Raw genomic sequence first — 16,318 nt, forward strand, 5'->3', positions numbered from 1 at the left:
CCCTAAAAGCCAATTAAACCCACTCCTCCCTGCCAGCTCCCGCCTTCCTCCCTGCCAGCTCTCCCTGACTCTCTCCCTCTCTGCCCCTGCAGCCCCCTCTCCTTCCTCCCTGACTCTCTCCCTCTCTGCCCCTGCATCCCCCTCTCCTTCCTCCCTGACTCTCTCCCTCTCTGCCCCTGCATCCCCCTCTCCTTCCTCCCTGACTCTCTCCCTCTCTGCCCCTGCAGCCCCCTCTCCTTCCTCCCTGCCAGCTCTCCCTGACTCTCTCCCTCTCTGCCCCTGCAGCCCCCTCTCCTTCCTCCCTGACTCTCTCCCTCTCTGCCCCTGCAGCCCCCTCTCCATCTGTACCTCCTCCACTCTTTCTTGCCCACTTCTCTCCATCCTTTATCCCTGCCCATCTCTCTCTCTCTCTCTCTCTCTCTCTCTCTCTGAACAGCTCCTCTCTCCCTGTAGCCCTGTACTAAAGCGGGGCTCCTTAGGGGAATGTACTGGGCCAGAGAGGGCCTAGTCGGCTTCCGCACCACTGACAGCTCTGCTCTTCTTCTCCCCAACCCACAGAGGAGTCACAACCACTTAGAGAGGAGAAATGCCTCCCAGCACCAAAAACACACATCCTCCATTTATCACAAGCCAGTCACTGAAGGGGAGCGAGACGCCTTCTTCCTAAATGTTTAAATACAGCTCCTGGAGAAAGAGAGGTCATGACAAACATAGTTCTGACAACGTGCCTCGTCCAGTGTTCTGGGTGTGATTGGCGAAGTAGAGAGAACATGTTGAACCCCAGCCACCACAGACCATGTGAAACATTCACTAGTCTTTTGCAGCCCTCATAGTATTGTATCATCAGGCTGTCCCTCCAGTTATGAGCCCGTGTAGCTGCATACCAGTCAATAAATCATGAGATGACGGTGTGTTCCTGACAGACACTGTACTGTACCAGTTTTGAACCAGCCGTCCTCAGTGAAAGACTCCCTGGTGGCCTCTGGTTTGTTCCAGTACTCTGTGAAGACTTGGTCTCCTCGCACCATCAGCTCCCCCTCCTTCCCCTCCAACCCTGGACGCACCTAAAGACACACACACACACACTACAGTGGGTGGCTAAGACAGACAGGGTCCTGGACATGCTAACTGTATATGTTTTTTAACAACATGAATAAACTCTTTAGACAGATATTTTTCCACAGAATCTGGGAGTCCTAATGTATCTATGGATGTGAGTGTTTCTGACTGCTGAATACCTGAGTTTCTCTGCTGTTGCCCTCGGCGATGGTGGTGCTGGTTGCGTTCGTCATGACGATGCGAACCTCCACTCCTGGAAGAGGGACACCGACTGCACCTGCACACACACACACACACACACACACACACACACACACACACACACACACACACACACACACACACACACACACACACACACACACACACACACACACACACACACACACACACACACAAACAACGGTAAATACTCACATCATGTATACACAATGGAACTAATTACACTATCACAATTAATGCTAATGGTTGTAAATAAAACCATTTTCACCTCCAAAATATTTGCATCAACAAATTAAAATTAAAATATAGTGATTTAATGACAATCCTTCTCCTACACGTGACCACCAACACATATGAATACACTAGAGGTCGACCGATTAATCGGAATAACAATCGGAAATCGGTATTTTTGGACACCGATTTGGCCGAATTATTATTATTAAAAAATAATATTTAATCTTTATTTAACTAGGCAAGTCAGTTAAGAACACATTCTTATTCTCAATGACGGCCTAGGAACGGTGGGTTAACTGCCTCGTTCAGGGGCAGGACGACAGATTTTTACCTTGTCAGCTCTGGGGATTCAATCTTGCAACCTTACAGTTAACTAGTCCAACGCTCTAACCACCTGATTACATTGCACTCCACGAGGAGCTTGCCTGGTACGCGAATGCAGTAAGCCAAGGTAAGTTGCTAGCTAGCATTAAACGTATCTTATAAAAATAATCAATCAATCAATCATAATCACTAGTTAACTACACATGGTTGATGATATTACTAGTTTATCTAGCGTGTCCTGCGTTGCATATAATCGATGCGGTGCGTATCGTTGCTCCAATGTGTACCTAACCATAAACATCAATGCCTTTCTTAAAATCAATACACAGAAGTATATATTTTTAAACCTGCATATTTAGCTAAAAGAAATCCAGGTTAGCAGGCAATATTAACCAGGTGAAATTGTGTCACTTCTCTTGCGTTCATTGCACGCAGAGTCAGTGTATATGCAACAGTTTGGGCCGCCTAATTTGCCAGAATTTTACGTAATTATGACATAACATTGAAGGTTGTGCAATGTAACAGGAATATTTAGACTTATGGATGCCACCCGTTAGATAAAATACGGAATGGTTCCGTATTTCACTGAAAGAATAAACGTCTTGATTTCGAGATGATAGTTTCCGGATTCGACCATACTTCTTGTCAATATGGGGGCGCTGTTTCCACTTTGGAAAAAATCGTGCCCAATTTAAACGGCCTCGTACTCTATTCTAGATCGTACAATATGCATATTATTATTACTATTGGATAGAAAACACTCTCAAGTTTCTAAAACTGTTTGAATTATATCTGTGAGTAAAACAGAACTCATTTGGCAGCAAACTTCCAGACAGGAAGTGAAAAATCTGAAAACGATGCTCTGTTCCAGGGCCTGCCTATTCAATTGCTTAATATTTATGGATTTGCATGCACTGCATACGCCTTCCACTAGATGTCAACAGGCAGTGGAAGGTGGAATGGGGTGTCTAGCTTGATCTGAGGTCGAACAAGAGCTCTTGGAATGACGTGACCACAATTTCCTTTCTCTACCTAGGCGCGGGAAGGACATCAGCATTGGCTTCTGAAAAGCGTTCGGTATAGACGGTGGATGTCTCCGGCTCTGATTTTATTTGATAGATGTGATAAAAACATCATAAAGTAGTTTTTTTCAACCGAGTTGTATCAGTTTATTCAACGTTTATTGCGACTTTTGGCATTTTCCTTTCTTTGCGTCAGGAGAAGATGGACATGTTCGCGCCACATGGCTAGCTAAGGTTGCTAATTCGACAGGAGAAGAGGACATTCTAAAACCAAACAACGATTTATTCTGGACAAAGGACTCCTTGTACAAGATTCTGATGGAAGCTCAGCAAGAGTAAGAACCATTTATGATGTTATTTCGTATTTCTGTGGAAAATGTAGAGTTCTATTTTCCGCCCTTTTTGCGGGCGCTGTCTCGCTATAACGTAAGCTGTTTGTTATGGTAAAGTTATTTTTAAAAATATAACACGGCGGTTGTATTAAGAACTAGTGTATCTTTCATTTGCTGTCCAACTTGTATTTTTTAGTAAAGTTTATGAGTTCTTTGGTCAGATTAGGTGAGTGTCCAAAATATCTCCGGAGATTCTGGTGAATCGATGCTACATATTCACAATGTATAACCACGGTTTGCAGCTCAAAATATGCACATTTTCGAACAAAACATAAGTGTATTGTATAACCTGATGTTATAGGACTGTCATCTGATGAAGTTGGTCAAGGTTAGTGATTAATTTTATATATTTTGCTGTTTTTTTGCGATCGCTACCTTTTGCTGCTGATAAATGCATTTGTGTGTTTGGCTATTGTGGTAAGCTAATATAATGCTATATTGTGTTTTCGCTGTAAAACACTTAAAAAATCTGAAATATTGGCTGGATTCACAAGATGTTTATCTTTCATTTGCTGTACACCATGTATTTTTCATAAATGTTTTATGATGAGTATTTAGGTATTTCACGTTGCTCTCTGTAATTATTCTGGCTGCTTTGGTGATATTTTTGATGGTAGCTGCAATGTAAAACTATGATTTATACCTCAAATATGCACATTTTCGAACAAAACATAAATGTATTGTATAACATGTTATAAGACTGTCATCTGATGAAGTTGTTTCTTGGTTAGTGACTAATTATATCTCTATTTGGTCGGTTTTGTGATAGCTACCTATGCGGTAGAAAAATTGTGAAAATATGCGGTTGAGTCTTTTGCTATTGTGGTTAGCTAATAGAAATACATATTTTTCGTGTTTTTTCGCTGTAAAACATTTTAAAAATCGGAAATGATGGCTGGATTCACAAGATGTTTATCTTTCATTTGCTGTATTGGACTTGTGATTTCATGAAAATTATATGATATCCCTGTCGCGTTAGGCTAGGCTATGCTAGTCAGCTTTTTTGATGAGGATGCTCCCGGATCCGGGATGGGTAGCAATGAAAGGTTAATGACCTAAGGCTCGTATTTCTGTGTGTTATTATGTTACAACTAAGTCAATGATTTGATAGAGCAGTCTGACTGAGCGGTGGTAGGCAGCAGCAGGCTCGTAAGCATTCATTCAAACAGCGCTTTCGTGCTTTTTGCCAGCAGCTCTTCGTTGTGCTTCAAGAATTGCTCTGTTTATGACTTCAAGCCTATCAACTCCCGAGATTAGGCTGGTGTAACCGATGTGAAATGGCTAGCTAGTTAGCGGGGTGCGTGCTAATAGCGTTTCAAACGTCACTCGCTCTGAGACTTGGAGTGGTTGTTCCCCTTGCTCTGCATGGGTAACGCTGCTTCGAGGGTGGCTGTTGTTGATGTGTTCCTGGTTCGAGCCCAGGTAGGAGCGAGGAGAGGGACGGAAGCTATACTTCTACACTGGCAATACTAAAGTGCCTATAAGAACATCCAAAAGTCAAAGGTTAATGAAATACAAATAGTATAGAGAGAAATAGTACTATAATTCCTATAACTACAACCTAAAACTTCTTACCTGGTGTCGTAGCTGAATCAGAATTAGTTAGGTAACATAGATAAATAAGATGTTTTATTTATTTCATAATATGCAGAATATCAGAAAGGGAGAAGGGCTCCACTATGTCTGTACGCTAGTCACTCCCTTCTTTTCCCATTGGGGGGAGGAGTATGGCAGTGTCAGGAATCATTGTATTACCCCTCGGATGTGTTGATGAATCTTGAGATAGTATATGACCTAGAGGTTCACTCCCCTTAGTGAGCTTCTCCGGGGTGGGGCGAAGAGGGGGTGTATTTGAGATGGGAGTATCTAGAATTGACAATTGATATATGCCATTGGATGTGGTAATGTTTTGGTCCTAAGTGGTACTAAGTGGTAAAGAGACCAAACTGAACGATAATTTATAGCTAATGCTATCTGGATGGGATACTCCTCTTTCAAGTGAAAGGTTCTTTGTAATGTTCCTAAGATCTGTTATTTGTCATGTAAGATGAGAGGGGTGTATCTTTTCTATAAAAGATACTAAGAATTGTTTTGTAAGGACTCTCAGAGAATTCATTTATAGACATTGAATTGATCTGAGAGTCAAAAGGGCTATGGTGAAGCTCATATAATTAAAGATGGACTTTATAATATAACTATGACTTGTGTGTGGTTTGCTCTCTCATCACGTAGTAATACAGGAAATTACCACGACACTGGGAATATTGAAGACTCATGTTAAAAGGAACCACCAGCTTTCATATGTTCTCATGTTCTGAGCAAGGAACTTAAACGTTAGCTTTCTTACATGGCACATATTGCACTTTTACTTTCTTCTCCAACACCTTGTTTTTGCATTATTTAAACCAAATTGAACATGTTTCATTATTTATTTGAGGCTAAATTGATTTTATTGATGTATTATATTAAGTTAAAATAAGTGTTCATTCAGTATTGTTGTAATTATCATTATTACACATACATTTTTAAAAATCGGCAGATTATTTGGTATCGGCTTTTTTGGTCCTCCAATAATCGGTATCGGTATTGAAAAATCATAATCGGTCGACCTCTAGAATGCACACAGATTCCCCTCTCCTGAGGCATTTTCTCCGTCTGTCTGTGTGACCTATAGAGAGATAAACTCTAATGACTGCCACCGACAAAAGAGAAGGAAACCTTTGTGCAGCGCTCTCTCTCTCTCTCTCTCTCTCTCTCTCTCTCTCTCTCTCTCTCTCTCTCTCTCTCTCTCTCTCTCTCTCTCTCTCTCTCTCTCTCTCTCTCTGTCTCTCTCTCTCTCTCTCTCTCTCTCTCTCTCTCTCTCTCTCTCTCTCTCTCTCTGTCTCTCTGTCTCTCTCTCTGTGTGTGTGTGTGTGTGTGTGTGACACTGTGGGCCATGTCATTTCACAGGCCACTGCTCTCCCAATAAAGAACAGGGCAGACAAGCCATGATTGAAAAAATAACTCCCTGCTTCAAATTTATCTAATCAACTTTAGCCCTGATTGGCAATGCCAATCAAACACACTCCATTTCCACTTCATCAGCAGAGCGAGAAACACAGAGATACAAACTATCTTCCCATTGTTTCAAAACCAGAACAGCCTAGTTTATCTCTGTCTTCTCTCGAAAGTCACTTCCTGTCCTATCCCTCCTGTCACCGTCCCCTTCATTTGAGGGTTTTTTGTGTTACAGGATGACGTCCATCTCGGTCCCTGTCTTTTAGTTTTTCTCCCAGGGTTGTTTCCCAGTGTGCTGGGTAATCGTCAGCGTGTCCTCATTCCTCCTCACCCTCCAAACACAGCAGAAAGCTGCCAACGACGGGGTGATAAAAAGAGCTCTCTCTCCTCAATCACAAAACTAACCAAAATCCATTTATACTTGAGCCCGAGCAATCTCTCTCTCTTCCCCTCTCTCTCTCCCTCTCTTTTTCTCTCCATTCAGGAGGGAGGCCAGACATATTTTGGAGCCATGTAACATTCAGGTCACCGTTACTTTACTGAGAATTGAGATTGACTGCCACTTCAAAGGCTACAGGCAGAACAGAAAGACTGGAGGGGAATTACAAAAAGGGTACAAGGGCTAAACGAGTGACTAGAAACTCTAAATAGAAGACAGAAATATTACAGAGCAGTGTTCTACCCACATTCCACACAGGGTACAATTACTAACCATGCAGGGGAATGAGGACAGCATTGAGAGGGACATAAGGTCGTTGAGTGACAGCTGGAAACGGCTAATGAAATGATACGCCCAACAGCAGCCTTCTGCTGAAAATAGCAGAAATAATCAATTCAAACAATAACAACAACAACATTGCAGTGGTATTAGGAATAAGATAACATCTTATTATGATGATGTCCTCATTACTGCCCTTTTCTTCATGCCTATTAAAGCAGAGTTGAATTAATATAGCTTTATAGATATACAGTGTGTGTGTGTGTGTGTGTGTGTGTGTGTGTGTGTGTGTGTGTGTGTGTGTGTGTGTGTGTGTGTGTAGTGGAATGTAGCCGGCCCTGTGGCGACAGCCCTGTCAGAAACACAATGGCTCCCCTGACTGCACAGAGGCCCATTAACAAGGCTCCATCAGTGGGCCCATCTGAACCTCTAATTACGACTGCAGCATCAGCCATGCCAGCCAGCCACACACACAACCTGCCAGCTAGAGTTTTCAAATGAGACCAGCCAGGCAGAGAGGAGGAGGAAAAGGAGAGGCGAGGATGGATGGATGGAGGGAGGGAGAGGAGCAGAGAGCTGTGTGCGGTGCAGCTCCAAACCTGCCTTCCCCATGCATAATTCAGCAGCCTTCCTTCACGCTGTGCTCTCTCTGGGCTGCCCTGGGGAGCTGACAGCCCTGCGCCCCCTGGAGCCCTGCTGGAGCACTGCTGCTCAAACCCCCCAACAACCTCCCCACAACCTCCCCCAAACACAAAGCACAGGGAAGGGAGAAAGTGGGATGGAGAGGGGAGAGGAGAGAAGGGGGAGGGGGGAAAAGGTGTGAAGTGAAAGGGTGGGGGTTGAGATGCTCAAAGTCATTCTGCTGAAAGGGGACATGTGTCTCCTGCCAGGGCTGGTGTTAGAGGGGGGGAAACAAAAGAGGGGGGAAAAAACAGGATGAAAGAAAAAATACAAATGAGATGGAGGTGAATAGATTAAGAGAGAGATAGCTTTAGGGTATAGCCTACTCCTCAGTGTGAAGACAAACAGGAATCAAATTACAACCACCAACATGATACAAATATGACCATTATTCTTGTATTATTACACAACTGTGTGTATACTCACTCATAAAATAACAATACATGTCTTCAATAGATTGTCATAAATGAACTCATAATAAAACACTATTTGATTGGTTAACAGTTGACAGTTGTTTTGAAGGGGAGGAGTGCCGTGGAGGAAGAGTGTTCTTTTCTGAGAGCTCTGTGGTCGTTATTGATTTGTTTAACCTACTTTAAAAAGGCGACGGCATCACATACGCTCTTCCACAAGCGTCTCGTAGACTGCTGCTGGAAAGACGTCGATGCGACCGCAACGTCTCAGAGCTGGTCTTAATAACCACCTCCCAGGATTAAATAGAGCCTGCCTCTTTATTTCAAACAGGCGCTCACAACAACAGACACCGCATTAGCTGGGCTACTGACAGTCAAATTAGCCTGCCTTGTCATACCGCTGCTTTGAAGATCCTCCACTCAAAAGACGAGAAGGGGAACGGAAAAAGACTAAAGAAAGGAACACAGCCCTCCAGTCACCGGAAGATCGAACCAGAAACAACAACAGCAGCATAGAGCTTTGATACCTGGAATGAGAACATAGGTAAACCAGACAGAAATAGTCTGATCAACACCATGTTCCTCAGACAACTGAGACAACTGTCAGACAGGGCAAAAAGATAGCACTCCAGCAGAGCCTAATGACTGTCTGCATGTTGTAATATGAATTAAAGACAGTCTCACTGTCATTTGGTTTCTGGATGTGTGTGAGGTTATGACATCACTGTACAAAGGAAAATGGTGGTGGTCAATGGTGTGTGTACCTGGGATGCGAGGACCCTTCAGGGGGTTGGACAGGGCCATGCCTATCTCTGTCATGCCGTAGCGCTCCAACAGGGTGTGTCCTGTGATCTCCTCCCAGCGTAGCAGGGTGGGCTGTGGCAGGGCGGACGAGCCAGACACCATCAGCCTGGGGACAGAGGGGCCAGTCTGGGTCACACTCAGTAAAGGCCCAGGCTCTGATGAAGCCATCTCTTTTCAATGCCCTTAGCATTGACTGGAGTAGCTTCAGTCTGGCGTTGGGTTGCAAAGGGAGGGTATATTACTGTAAACTTTCTAAGTTTACCAGTCAACTACCAGAATTTTGGTGACTTTCAAGTTTTTGGGTGAATTTTACAAGATGACATCTAGTGGCCTTTTGGAGTACTTCAGATTATTACAGGTGTCTAATGATCTCTGGCCCTCTGTGTGGCCTTATCACATGTCAAATATATCAAATAAGATGTTTTCAACAACAACAACAATTTGACAAAGCTGTAAAACTTTAGCCCAAATCAGGATTCCCCAACTGGCAGCCTATTTTTTTTTAAATTAAAAAGCGATTGCCCTTAAAAAGCAACTTCTCGCTCTGAAAACAGCCCATGTGGCATTGATGAGTCAGACACATATATTCCAGTACCAAAATTGACTACAAAGTGTAAACAGGATCATTTTGGTCATAAAGTCAGTCTTGTCCAAAACAGAGATTTGTGAGATGATAGGATAAAATGTTATGTCACGGAATGATGGATACAGTAACAGTTTTCCTTGCGTTAGGTTTATTTTAATCTTGCCCAAATGCCCACAGCACACAAGTAATCATTAATTCGGAGAGCAGCTGCACGTGACCCAATCATAACGCCCATGGCCAATTTGGTTTGACGTTCAATATCCCTATGGGGCTAGTTAAGGACCATCAGTAAATTACACAATGTACATTGGACAATATTTGAAAATGACAAAACCTCAAACCAACTATAAATTGGAGAAATTCATATTCAATATTGAAAGCATTTAATGTGCAACATGATCATTTTGTCCTATTCACATTGTGTAATTTATTTGAAGGTCCCTAACTAGCCCCAGAGATAGGCTATCCAATGTCAAACCTACTTTGCCACGGTCGCACACCAGCCGGCTGAAGCTAATTGGAGAAAGAAGTTGGCTAGTACAAGCTAACCTAGGCGACTTCAAGACCTAGTTTGACTGTTTCAAGTTATCTAGAAAGGTGAGTGACTGCAACTGTTGTACTGTTTTGGCAGAGTGAATGTACAAACACTTGTCCCCTACATTAAACCACACCCAACCCTTGGTTGGCTTGTTTCAGTCAGTTCCGCTGCATTTCTTATCGAAAAACGAGCCCAAATCAGAGTGGGTTTCACCATGAAATATCAACAACAAAACAATTACACACACTTTTATTTATTTTACTATGTCAATATGTCTTTGTTGTAAATGTTTTGGCGCCAAACAGGTGGCAATTGTGAAAAAAGTAAATAGTTTCAAGAGTTGCAGAGTTCATTAAAAACAATGCCATTGTTGATTAGATGCTTTTTTCATTAATTAGGCCATTTTCTCTTGAACCAAATGGTCTATCCACTAGAAGCATAAAAACATGTATACTTTATATGAACATTTAAAAAAAAGTTATTCAATTATACATTATCAAAGTTACCTTAAATGTTCTGTTAATTACCAAAATCACAGAAGATTCAGGTCACTTTGGTAAATTACCGGTAGCTTTGCAACTTTAGGTTGGGGTAACATAAGTGGCTTTATATGGAGGCTTTATATGGAGTTTATAACTCTATTCCATCTGCCGCGTCCCACTGCTTTCTTCCCTCTCTCTTGAGCATAAGCCCTGGTACATTTGGAGAAAGCGTCCGTCACATCTCACTACAAAGCCCCGTCGCTCTTTAAAACCCATCCCTTTGATCTCTGACACATATCCCTTCCCCTTCAAACTATCTCTTCACTCTCTGATGGAATGAGAAACCACTGTCCAGATTCATGAGAACCCATTCGCTCTGAAGATGTCTTGTAAGAATGCAATTTCATCACAATAGATAAGCATTGAGCTTGTTAAAGATATTCGTCCCCTTATATGAATATTATGATACTGCTAATGATGGAGATCTACTCATTTTCTGTAGTATTGATACTAGTATAAGTAAACTATAACACTTTGTTACCTGATTCTCTCCTTGCAGACAGCCCTGACAAAGTCCTGGACGCGTGGCTGGGTGAAGTGCTGCTCATAGTGCTGGATCAGCTTGGAGTAGATGGTTGGAACAGCCATGAACACATTCACCATAGGAGCCTTGGAGCTGAGCAGGACCTCCCATACCTGAGGGGGAGGGAGGAAGTCAGAAACAGTCTCTTACATTGTACGTAGATGGATTAGCCACCCCATATGAATACAAACAAAACCATCACATCCAGATCACAATATGTAAAGCAGATGGATAGGGTGCCATGGTATTGTGTGTACATTATTTACAGTGAATGAAGAGTGAGGCGAGGGCCTGGCTAAAGATGAAAACTATCAATAGGCTAGTTTATTACAAAAACGTTGACAGGATCGGCAAAGGTCAGTCTTACAGCTTGTTAGAGAGGTATTCAACAGGAATGTTATTGAGGTCAGTCATAACGCTGGGTCACGTCGCCTTTTAAAAATACCTTTCGCCTGCATTTGTTTTTGTTTTTTTACAAATGTGTTCCAAGAGCATTTGCCCTCCTCCTCCTCTTTCTCAGTCGTACACAGATACGGACGCACATAAACAGAGAATAACTGATACATGGCTACACATTTATACCTAAGCGCCTCGCATACACTCACGCAAGGACAAAGCTACTTACACAGTATGTACACATACAAACACATACACACAGATATTACGAGTCCCTCATACACACCCCCGGCACGCCTGGCTGCACCCCCAGCACAGAGGGAGGATAGTGTGAATTAATTGAAGGTGAACGACAGATTCTCCTTGGCTCTGTCCCCCTTGGGAGGCACATGCAAGTCTCTCCCTCCTAGAACCTCCTCCCTCATTCTTCCTCATTCTCCCTCCCTCTCTCACACACCCTCACTTTCTCCATTTCATAATTTCCTGCTTCACTGCCCCTACTCTTATCAGTCTTCCTCTGTCTGTCCCTCACTCCATCACCCCCCCACACAGATTCCCTCCTCATCTGCCACCAATTTCTCAACTTCCACTCCTCCTGTCCTCTTAACTCACCTTCTTTTACTTCCTACTCCCTTTAACTTTCTCCCCCTTCTCAACTTACCTGCTTCGTCGCTCCTCTTCCCTTCATCAAGCTCTAAATATTGCAATATCAAAATAGATTAAGGTTTAAAAAAATAGATTAAGGTTTAAAAATGATGTATTAAATAAACAGGCAGAAGTGTGGACTATCCCACAGAGACCCATCTATTCACACAAACTCACAAAACTTTATCTATCTGCTCAGCCACACACATCCACAACCACGCGCACACACGGACAGACTAGATAGCGGGGTTCAGAGGGGAATATTATTTCCTGTGTCTGTTCTGGGCATTCTGGGCCGTGTCTATCAAGCGCAGTGGAGCGCTTCCCCCAGCAGCCACTCAGGAGGGGGGAAAAGCCAATTTATGTCCGTCAAAGGGCTGCCCTCCACCTGGGGGAGTGTATGTTGGAGACCCTCGGCTGCAGCCTGCATCCCAAACAGCCCTTAACCCAGCAGCACCCAGCTACTTTCTACTAGCCCTGTAGCCAGTACCTTTTCTCCACCACCACCACACAACGCTGCAGTCAGTTCAGTTGTGTGAGGATGGATCATGAACTCTCAGCCATTAACCTCAGGTCCTCTGCTCTCCTGGCCTCCATGACTCCAGTCCTGGTATGTTCTGTTATCTCTCCTACTGTACTCATGGCTGGAGCCCACTGACATTAAAACCAGTAGATAGTGCTAGCACTGACGTCATCCACGTATTCCTATGGAAAACACCCGATGGCGCACGAAGCCAGAAGTATTTGAAGCACGCCATATTGCTGAATGAGGCTGAATGGCACCCTACAAAAAATCGCTAAGAATCATGGTTAAAGTGACCATAACTAGCAAAGGATCATGGTCGATGTAGTCGTTTTAATCCTGCCTGAGAGAGTCAACCTTAATGTCTATGGCATTTAAAAAATATAAATATTTTACCTTTATTTAACTAGGCAAGTCAGTTAAGAACAAATTCTTATTTTCAATGACGGCCTAGGAACAGTGGGTTAACTGCCTTGTTCAGGGGTAGAACGACAGATTTTTACCTTGTCAGCTCAGGGATTTGATCTTGCAACCTTTTGGTTACTAGTCCAACGCTCTAACCACTAGGCTACCTGCCACGAGCCTCCTGATAGCCTGTCGAACCATAATTGGTCTGTGTCAGCCCGCAGTGTTGCCAACTCCTCAGTAAGGAAAGTAGCTATTGGCTGTCCTAAAAGTCGCTAAATAACGTCATAATCTAATTTGCATAATTGGCCATGTGCATGTAATTGTGATGGACGCTGTAGGAGAGAGAAATAACGTCGTGGGAGAGACAAAAAGTGAGTAAAAAACACCCTAAATATGTTTAGAACTACAAATGAACTTTCTTCTGTCGATTCTTGTTTTTTTTTATGTCACAATTCCAACCCTCCTCGTTTATCCGGGCTTGGGACCGGCAAAAGTGATCCAAAAGAGACACTCTGGCGGAGTTACTTCGTTTTTTATTTTAAAAAATATTTAATTAAAAAAAAAAAAAAATTGTTTTTTTGTTTAGTTTTCTAAATTTGGTTTGGTTTTTAACCTTATGGTCCACTTAGGAGCCTACAACAAGTCACAGTAAAACATGAACATTTTTAACCATAAACATTCTTTACATTTTTTTGTATACAATCTACATTAACAATCTAAATGGACCAAAACGAGACAATAGAAAAAACTGTCAATGGCAATGTGAGAAAATTATGGTAACTAGTCTGGCCCTAATTCAGGTTAATAGCTTTTTTTCCAGACCCCCCTCCACACACACACAGGCTGTGCTGGCTCACAAAAAGAGTGGGCCATCGTCATTTTGGTCAAGGCTCTCTATGGCAGGTTCAGCAACTGAGGGAGCTGACTTAAATGACTAAGCAGCTGATGTGTCAAAAAGCTGCAAAACATTATCAGGCAGCTGGTGCTCATAGCAAGCCTCACCAGACAGCTTCAGTCCATATCGAATGTACAGGATGGAGTTAAGGGTCTGCAAGGACATCTGATTTCTAAGTTTTCTTTTTACCACACTAATCTGTCTGAATACTCTCTCCACTTCAGCATTTGAGTGTGGCAAGAACAACACAGACACAGCAGCCATGGCAAGTTCTTGAAACAGGTTGATATCAGCTGCATCCCTGAACTTCCAAATCTCACTCCAGAAGCCCAGTGTGTTTTTTGTCTCTTTCCATTTACTAAGATGGATGGCATGCCATTGCTGGACAATCTTGTCTATCTCTGCAGGGGAGTAGCCAAGGAGCTTGGCTATTTGTTCTATTTCTCCAGGGCTCTTATTGTGCTTTAGAGTTTCCTCCACATTGAAAACTGACATGTACTGCAATGCTTCGATGTTGTCCGGCAGTCTCACCCTCAACTCATTAGTGAGGGAGATGGTGAAGGCTACACACTGCTTTTGGACATTGTTTTCTTCCTCAGGCGCAAGGTGGAGCTCAGCTGCCTCTGACTCAAAAAGGTAACGGTTTGGGACTGATGTATCCATCTATTGGCCATTTGAGTACATCAACATTTGCCAGTGGATTCAGCACCCTGCTGCTCACAGACTTGATCAGGCTAACCAAGCTGTCAAGTAGCTTAAGAGGATCTACTTGCTCTCCTTCAAAAGCCTTGAGGGCCAACTGTACCTCACCCAGCACTGACTTCAAAAAAGTCAGATACAATATGTTTTGAGGATCACTGTACATGGAGTATAAAACCTCAGCCATGTAGCAGTGTTCACTGGACTTGGTGACTGCGAAATGCAGCCTAAGCTCCTCCCACTGGTCAAAAATGCGTGAAACCGCGGGTTCAATGGAGAGCCAACGTGTGGCACACACCTTGGTTATCTGTAAAGGTTTCTCCCCACAGTTGATGGTCTCATATATGGCCTTGTAGGCCTCCCTGCGCTTTGGAGACACTGAAAACCAGTTGTAAGTCTCTCGTACCAAGTACTCCACACTACGGGGGATGGTGTCATTGGAAGCATGACTTACAGCAAGCTGCAGAGAGTGGCACACACAGCGAATAAGAACCAGATATTTGAGGCCATATTCCTCCTTCAGCACTTTATGGACCCCATTGTTAATCCCGTCATAACAGAGGCATTGTCAGTCCCTATCCCCAGGGGTTTCTCTTTTTTAAGACAACACTTCTCGAGGAAAGCCACAACAGCACGGGCTATAGATTTGGCATCTCCTCCCTCCAACTCAACAAGCCCCAGAAATGTTGATACAATTGTCTGCTTGGTGTCACTAAAGTACCTTATCACAACCCCCAGGTACTTAGAAACTATTACATCCGTGGACTCATCGAGGAGGAGGCTGAAACGCTGGTCACCCACATCTGCGACCAACTTTTTCAGAAAGTATGGTGCTAGAACACCATTAATCATTTCTGTGCACTTTGAAGTGGGTAGCAGCAATGGAGTCTGAGAAAGCAGCTCTACATGCTTCTCCAATGTGATCACATGCCAGCATGGAACAGTGTTCAGCGATAGCTAATGCCATGGTGGCCTCAGCCTTTTTTGCAGTCTATTTTTTTAACCATAAATGGCAGCTTGTTTTGGGTGGAACTGTTATAAGGCTTTGCCTTTTGAGTATGTTTTTGAGTTGTCATGTGTTTTTTTACATCACTAAGTTTGGCCTAGAAATACAATACCTTACAATACAGGCAGTATGCCCGTGTATCATCTCCAATAAATGGCTTCAACCAGCCTTTGAATTCAGGGTTTGATTCCCACTCCTTTCTGTATTTTTGAGTGTACAGTTTAGACTGAGACTTGATGAGCTAGGCAGCTAGATGTTTAGCTTATGTCACATAGAGGCACACACACAGTGGACAAGGTGAGTAAGAGACTGTGTGAGTCAAATGCAGTGATTTATTTTTGTGCAGTGATTTATTTTAGACAAAGAAATTTGACATTTACATCCCGCCCTGAATGTAAACCAGGGCAGGATCAGCCAGCGGCGGCTTCCCGCATGCGCGATTCATTCGCAGTCTGGACGTGGAGGGGTGAACATCTCCTGCTCTGACTGCAGCTGGGAGGGACTGCTGCGCAAGGACCAGGGCCGCCTGTGAGTGCTTTGGGACTGGGGTGGGGCCCACGGCAGCACCCGCTGCTCGTTGAGAAGAGTAAGAGCGATACGTGCTTTCACGTCAGAGTCTCCAAAAAACCCCAATAACACCACAAAAAGTCGCTAGATGTGTCGCTAGTCGATTTTTTGAAAATGTGTCGCT

General features: G+C 43.4%; 1 protein-coding gene across 4 annotated transcripts in view; it reads right to left on the reverse strand.

Annotated features, from left to right (window-relative positions):
• LOC120024984 (malonate--CoA ligase ACSF3, mitochondrial-like) overlaps positions 1–16,318 on the reverse strand; it is a 43,821-nt gene that overhangs the window by 12,326 nt on the left and 15,177 nt on the right. For all 4 annotated transcript variants that reach the window (XM_038969391.1, XM_038969390.1, XM_038969388.1 and 1 more), the window contains exons 4-7: positions 11,014–11,168; positions 8,827–8,972; positions 1,239–1,336; positions 938–1,064 (exon numbers count right to left, since the gene is read on the reverse strand). In XM_038969391.1, the coding sequence (XP_038825319.1) occupies positions 938–1,064; positions 1,239–1,336; positions 8,827–8,972; positions 11,014–11,168 (526 nt within the window). The remainder of the gene's footprint in view (positions 1–937; positions 1,065–1,238; positions 1,337–8,826; positions 8,973–11,013; positions 11,169–16,318) is intronic.

This window comes from Salvelinus namaycush, chromosome 30 (assembly GCF_016432855.1).
Source record: "Salvelinus namaycush isolate Seneca chromosome 30, SaNama_1.0, whole genome shotgun sequence".
NCBI classification, from domain to species: domain Eukaryota; kingdom Metazoa; phylum Chordata; class Actinopteri; order Salmoniformes; family Salmonidae; genus Salvelinus; species Salvelinus namaycush.